The sequence below is a fragment of the Pipistrellus kuhlii genome, unplaced genomic scaffold (assembly GCF_014108245.1).
Source record: "Pipistrellus kuhlii isolate mPipKuh1 unplaced genomic scaffold, mPipKuh1.p scaffold_m20_p_16, whole genome shotgun sequence".
NCBI lineage: Eukaryota > Metazoa > Chordata > Mammalia > Chiroptera > Vespertilionidae > Pipistrellus > Pipistrellus kuhlii.
The window spans coordinates 10,354,295-10,361,798 of NW_023425471.1; the positions used below are offsets into that span (position 1 = coordinate 10,354,295).

Here is a 7,504-nt window from a genome sequence, read left to right on the forward strand (position 1 = left end):
AACGGATTTGGAGTGCTTTGCCTTCACTTGGTTGTAACTATTATACTTCCAAGAAGAGCCTATTCTGAGGAATGAGTTCACTTAGCACAGTAATGAGTGGGGACATCCTGTAGCTTTGGATTAATGCTATTGGTGAATACATTAATAAGTGGCAGACAAAGGTCCCTAACCTAATTAAGGAGCAATTGTAGATATACTGCTCTCCTCTAGGCAGAACAAAACCCAATAGGTTGCTCAGTCTAGAAAAAGGGAACATGGTTAATAATGTCACTGATGGCCGAGACCAGTTTGGCTCAGTGGATAGAGTATCGGCTTGGGGACTAAAGGGTCCTGGGTTCAATTCCGGTCAAGGGCATGTACCTTGGTTGCGGGCACATCCCCAGTAGGGGGTGTGCAAGAGGCAGCTGATCGATGACTCTCTTCGATGTTTCTAACTCTCTATCTCTCTCCCTTCCTCTCTGTACAAAATCAATAAAATATATTTAAATAAATAAATAATGTCACTGATGCCTTTCTTGATCATAATTCACATTGTTCTCTCTGGCCTTCATTCTTTTGCGCATGTTGTTTTCTCTACCTAAGTTGTCTTTCCTGCCTTCTCCAACGTATACTTGCTCTTCAAGACCAGTTCAGAAGTTCTGCTTCTCCAAAGGCTCTAAGACTCAAAGACAGTCAGGTCCTTGCTTGTAGTTCCCCGAGTGGGAACCCATGCAACAGGGGAATATTCCTTGTTCACCTTTATACCCTCTAGTTTCCCTTAGGTATATTATGCCTAATACATACAGCACTAAAGCCCCCAGAGAACCTGAGTTTTGCTCATCCCTATTTGTGAAGTCTTATCTTACTTGTTTAACGGATATGTTTCATAGCAAACAGTGCCCATTTCAGATAACAGGCATATTGTTATCACATGTGTATTGGAACATTCACACAAGAGCAGCAAGGGGGAGTAACTACAGGAGAGAAAGTGCAGAGAAGTGGGCAGTGGCTATTTGAAACCACTGGGAAAGGGTGGTCGGTTGACGTTGTCCTTGAAAACATGGCGGCCTCCAGGGAACATGTGCAAAGTAATGTTTTGATTTTATTTATTTATCTATTTATTTATTAAATATATTTTCATTGCTTTCAGAAAGGGGAGGAAGAGAGAGAGAGAGAAACATCAATGGTGAGAGAGAATCATTGATCAGCTGCTTCCTGCACACTCCCTACTGGGGATAGAGCCTGCAACCCGAGCTTGTGCCCTGACCGGAATTGAACCATGAACTAATGGTTCATAATTCGATGCTCAGCCACTGAGCCGCACCAGTCAGGCAATGTTTTATTTTTACAATATTTTATTTTCACATTTAGCCAGTTTTTCTCTTATGCCAAGCATAGGTCTAAGCACTCTGAATGTATTACATCACAACCGCAATAATCCTGTAAAGCAGGTACTGTTGTGCTCATTTCACCGAGAAGGAAACTGATCTCAGCAATCTATAATAATAAAAGCATTAATATGCTAATTAGACTGGACTGCCAAACGACCTTTCAGACATCCTTCCAGACAAAGCTGGGGCTGCAAGGGCCGAGCCCCTTGCACAAATTTCATGCATCGGGCCTCTAGTTAAGTAATAATTAGTTACTCGGCTGTTGGAAAAGTCATCTATTTCTATGTGGCATATTCATTACTTTGGTAATGGTCTGTACTAATGAACTAAAACCCATTGGTTTACATCTGTGAATAATCATATAAGATTTTAATGGGGGATATTGTCGTATGTGGGACAGAGATTGTATTTTAAGAAAAGAGAATACCATCTCATGTTATCTTTTTTTTTTTTTTTTTTTTTTTTTTTTTTAACTTGATGAAGTGCCTAACTTTTAAGTTTGGGGCATAGATCAAAATCACACATCGGGAAATAAAGTTAAGGAGGTATTTCAGAATCTCTAAGGAAAATTTGAATGAGAAGAGTCTACTTGATAATGACCTGGGTCTTTATTTGAATTTGTTGATGGTGGCAAGAAGACTGGAGTTCTCTTTTTTTCTTTGCAGGGCTGGCTGATTTGTGAGGAGCCAACCTGTCGGAATAGGATTCGGCACCTTCCCCTTCAGTTCTCCCGAAACGGGCCTCTTTGCCAAGTCTGCATGAAAGCTACACTTCGACCAGAGGTAAAGGTGGCGTAAATAATGCTAAAGAACGGTGTATGTGTGTGTGTGTGTGTGTGTGGAGGGGGTGGGGGGCTGTGTTTGTCCACTCCTTAGCTCTGCGAAGTAGCTATTTGGAGTTTATTGGGTAGAGACACCTTACTAATATACACATATTTTTTTTAAATATTTAAACTTCAAAAAGATATGCTTTTTTCACATCATGAACAATACTGTATTTATAGCTAAAAGAGAAACTAATTCTCATTTGGGTTACTCAGATTTCTTTGGTCACCACTTTATAATTACAAAGAAGAGGTACCATTTCTTTGCAGAAACTGCTGTTACCTTTGGACTAGATCAGAACCCTTTTTATAAAGGACAAAAAGCCCTCCCAGGCCGGTACCCTAGAGGATTTATTTGTATGGGCTTCCATTGTTTCTAAGTAGCAGCATAGATCAGTGGTTCTCAAGCCTTTTCTCCAGCTTAATACATATACCTGAGGGATAAGGAGACTATCATTAGTGGCTCTCAACTGGAGAGCACATGGTCTGGAATCTTCCTGGGAATTTCCTTTGGGCATCACCCAAGCACTGTTTCTCAAACTGTGGGGAGGAAAATGTTTGGGGGGTCTTGTGTGCAAAGAGGGTTTTGTGATCAAGTACATCTAGCAAACTCCGGACTAGCCAAAGTTAAAGAGGCTTATTGCAGATTCTCAGAGCCTATAAAATGGTCACGTGGGGAGGGAGGGGAATGGTACGATATGTACACAGATAATAATTTAATAAAATAAAATAAAATGGTCACGTGTAGTCTGCCTCACCAAACAGGGCTGTCATGTGCCTCACTTTCTACATTGGTCTGGCCCGAGGATTTGTAAGGATTTTGGTGAGAAGAGAGAGAAAATCAGAAACCTGTGATGTATTTACTTATTTTTTAACACAGAGGCAGGGTTCTTTAAGCAACTTAACTTCAAATCTTTTCACTTAAAATGGTTGATCCACAGGCTAGTTTTAGCAAAATAGTTAAGATGATATATTGTCTTATCACAAAATTTAACAAGAAGTCAGAAACTGCAAATGACTACAAATGTATTTTTTAACTATTTTGTATATTCCCTTTGTTTTATATTTATATACAACATTGTTGTATATTCCCTTGTTTTGCTTATCCATATTTTCAGTTATAATGAAAGTAAGCTTTTGTATTATCTTTTGTCAAACATCTGTCTGTATTGCTACGCAATTTTCAGTACCAAAAATTTTAAATGCAATGTTGACCATCCCTCACATTGGGCATATTAGGCTATTTTCACTATCTCTTTATTAGAAAACTGTGGCAAATATTTTCCTCCTTAAGTTATTTTTTGTTGTTATTTGAAATATTTCTTTAGGATACATTCTTATCAATAGTATATATCAAAATACATAAATACAATATGGTTATGATTTGTATTGCCAGATTGTTTTCTTACTGGGTTATCCCAACTTATACTGTAACCAGTTTTTAGCACTACCTTTGCAGCATTTGAACATTATTATTCACATATACTTAACTAATTTGATATGTATAAATGTGCCTTCCCTCATTTTGTAAATCTTCAATAATTAACAAAGTGGAATGTAGGTTTTCTAAAAATACAGAACACAAAGTGAGAATTAGCTGTTGCAGCAAATTCTTTTTACGTCAGTCTCATTGCAAGACTTGCATCAGCAGGTGCAGAAAGAAAACAAGACTATATCAATTTAGTGTGAGTCATCAATCCAATTGCAGACTCCAGGGGAATCACCTTGCTTCAAGAACCCATGCTGCCTTTGAGCCTTTAACATCTAGATCATCAAGTGAAGTTCAGCGAGAATTGAATTACTTCTTAGAAAGTCAACCAGTTTTGTGATTGCATTCTTGGCGAAAGAAAGTAAAATGAAAGTGTACAGCTAGCCATTCAGTAAGCATTGATGATGCTCCTGGTAGGCTGATGATGTTATTGGTAGTGGTTTCATACATCCGGTTATCTTTGATAGTTTATTATCCTTTTTAAATGAGCAAACCAGTGGGCATTTTGAAATAATTTCTTTTGTTTCATCCTTGTCCTAAAAAACGGAGGCATTTGGGGCAGGCATTTGTCAAAGTTATCAGCTACTCTGCCCAGAGAGAAGCTTTTATAGCTTAGCTCCTTGGGTCATATTGCAGCTCAGAACATAACCCCTTGCCAAAACAGGTTTGGCTCAATGAATAGAGCGTCGGCCTGAAGACTGAAAGGACCCGGGTTCAATTCCGGTCAAGGGCATGTACCTTGGTTGCGGGCACATCCCCAGTAGGGGGTGTGCAGGAGGCAGCTGATCGATGATTCTCTCTCATCGATGTTCCTAACTCTCTATCCTTCTCTCTTCCTCTCTGTAAAAAATCAATAAAATATTTATTTTTTTAAAAGTACATAACCCTTGGGAATAGCTGGAGGTTCATAGCATCCTGGTTGGTGATGCTGCCCTTAGCTGTTCTTCGTAGGGACCTTGAGAGGAGGACAGCCTGTTCTTCTGGGGTTCATTTTGAGTTTCTAATGATGAGTGGGGAATTCCTTAATTCTGTTTCCGAGGTTCCTAGGCTTTCCTAGCAGGAGGAAAAAGCTACAACTTTCCTCACTTAACATCGCCAATATTTTTGTGACTTTAAGCAAAATGATGTATAATGAATCTAGTTTTACCATAGGTTGTTTGATACAAATCAGAGTTAATTTCCTATGGCATCTCATCAATGTTATAACAAAATAACATTATTCAAGGACCTGTTAATAGTTTTAGAGAAGTTGCAAAATCAGTGGTACTATGGATAGGGTCACTATAATTATCATAGGGCTTTCCAGCGTGTTAATTTTGCAAGATTGTGCGCTTATCTGTTTTTTAAGTTCTGGGTTGCTATGTCTCAGTCATATTTAGTTTCATTTAAAAATTATTTATTGAACACCTATATGCTAGCACTTTGCTAGGGGGTAGGGATATATCAAATAAACAGGGCATGTCCTTATTTATGAAGCCAGTTTAACATTATTTAAGCTAGTTTAAATTATATAAAATTGATTATCTGCGAGCAAAAATAGGCATTTTAAATATCTGCTTGGACAAAAGCACTGCTTTCCTTATGCTTGACTAGTGGGGACTTTAAACACATTCAAGACTGGGTTAATGGTAAAGCACTTGCCCCTTACTGTGCCAGTCTCATCCTCACATAATAAATCTCCTCTCATTTAGTGGGTTGTAGTTGGCTTGAGTACTTTCCAGAATTGACTTGTAATATGAAAACTGGCTCTACTTCCGGCTCATGTTATGAGAAGAAAACAGAGGCAATTTTGTTCCCAGGGTTTCAGATGTGTCTCTCTTCTTAGATACCTTAGTGATTTTTTTTTAATATGTTTTATTGATTTTTTACAGAGAGGAGAGAGGGATAGAGAGCTAGAAACGTCGATGAGAGAGAAACATCGACCAGCTGCCTCTTGCACACCCTCTACCGGGGATGTGCCCGCAACCAATGTACATGCCCTTGATCGGAATCGAACCTGGGACCTTTCAGTCTGCAGACCGAAGCTCTACCACTGAGCTAAACCGGTTTTGGCGGTGTTTTTTGTTTTTAATCAGTAAAGTTTTCTTAGGTTCATAGGAATTTAACAGTATGCAAACTGCTGATCATTAAAAATACATTATCTGGGTATTTGCTGCTACATAGGAAGTCCAAACAAATACAGGAATAAAAACTTCGAGGACTGCATAAGTTCCTAGGTGAATAGAACCCTTTTCCACACTGGTGACAGATATGGGACTTACCCAAGTCAGAGAATAAATATCTTAATATCTCCTTATTTCAGAAACATAGTTTTGACTTAAGGTGCCAAAATCTGTGTGGCTATGAGCTGAACCCAACAGTGTTATTCTGTGTTATATAATTCACCAAAAATAAAGCATAAGTTTGATTTTGTTTTCATTAGAGAATTCCGATTTTAAACCAAGTTCAAGTTTTTCTCACTAGTATTTCTATCTTTGACGAGATGAGAAAACATCTACATGAGCGAGACTCCCTGGGCCATGGTAGAAATAATTTGGGAAATTGTACAACCTCTGGAGCCAGGAGCACTGTGGTAGGACCCTTTATTTAGTTTTTAAAAAATATATATTTTATTGATTTTTTACAGAGAAGAAGGGAGAGGGATAGAGAGCTAGAAACATCAATGAGAGAGATACATCGACCAGCTGCCTCCTGCACACCCCCCACCGGGAATGTGCCGGCAACCAATGTCCATGCCCTTGACTGGAATCAAACCTCGGACCCTCAGGCCGCAGGCAGACGCTCTATCCACTGAGCCAAACCAGTTTCGACGATTTAGGTTTTCATTCAACTAAATTTTCTGAAGGCCACTTATGAGGAATGCAGTAAAATGACTTGGAGTCCTACTTTGGGATAACTCTAGTGTTTTTCACATGATCCTCAGTTCTAAAGCTGTTGAGAATTTTTATAATGGAACATGTGTACCATACTGGACCTTTGCCTTCAAGGGAGAACTTAAATGATGAACTTATAATCATTATGTGTTACAGTTTCAAAATGGCTATGGTTGAATGAATTACTGATTTGATAAGTCACTTAGGGACACCGAGAATGTTGTCAAGCTACCTGGGAGAGTGTCTTGTTTCAGCATAAAATGAAAATAGAAAAATAATTGTGATCTCTTAAGGTAGTAATCATGAGTTGTGCAGCAAGAGAACCTTAGAACTATGGTGGAAAGTCTTGAACATTTGTATCTAGTAATTAGTTACTCTTCAGTAAACTCTCGATGTTTACCATGAAGGGTCTGTTGGATCTCTATTGTGATTTCAATGCACTTGTTCTTTGATGCAGGAATTGCTAAGTTCTACCTACAGCTTCTCTTACCACAAAGCAGATGCTAGCCTTTTTAATTTTTGCATCCCTTTTTATTTGAAGTGAAATCCACATAATGTAAAAGGAACCATTTTGAAGTGAATAATGTAGTGGCATTTAGTACATTCACAGTGCTATGCGACCACCACCTCTAGTTCCAAAACATTTTCATCACCCCCAAAGAAATCCCGATGGTGTTAGGCTCTGCAGCAGCGGTTCTCAACCTGTGGGTCGCCTAAGACCATCGGAAAACACAGATGTTTACATTTCGATTCATAACAGTAGCAAAATTACAGTTATGAAGTAGCATCGAAAATAATTTTATGGTTGGGGGTCACCACAGCATGAGGAACTGTATTAAAGGGCCACAGCCTTAGAAAGGTTGAGAACCACTGGTCTAAAGCACATGTGTCAAACACAAGGCCCGCGGGCCAAATCCGTCCCGCCAGGCCTTGCAATGTGGCCCGCCCC

At 39.0% G+C, this 7,504-nt stretch overlaps 1 protein-coding gene across 2 annotated transcripts in view; it reads left to right on the forward strand.

The window, feature by feature from the left end:
• The window catches only part of POLA1 (DNA polymerase alpha 1, catalytic subunit), a 310,112-nt gene that overhangs the window by 197,587 nt on the left and 105,021 nt on the right, over window positions 1-7,504 (forward strand). For both annotated transcript variants that reach the window (XM_036439656.2, XM_036439660.2), the window contains exon 35: window positions 2,036-2,152. In XM_036439656.2, the coding sequence (XP_036295549.1) occupies window positions 2,036-2,152 (117 nt within the window). The remainder of the gene's footprint in view (window positions 1-2,035; window positions 2,153-7,504) is intronic.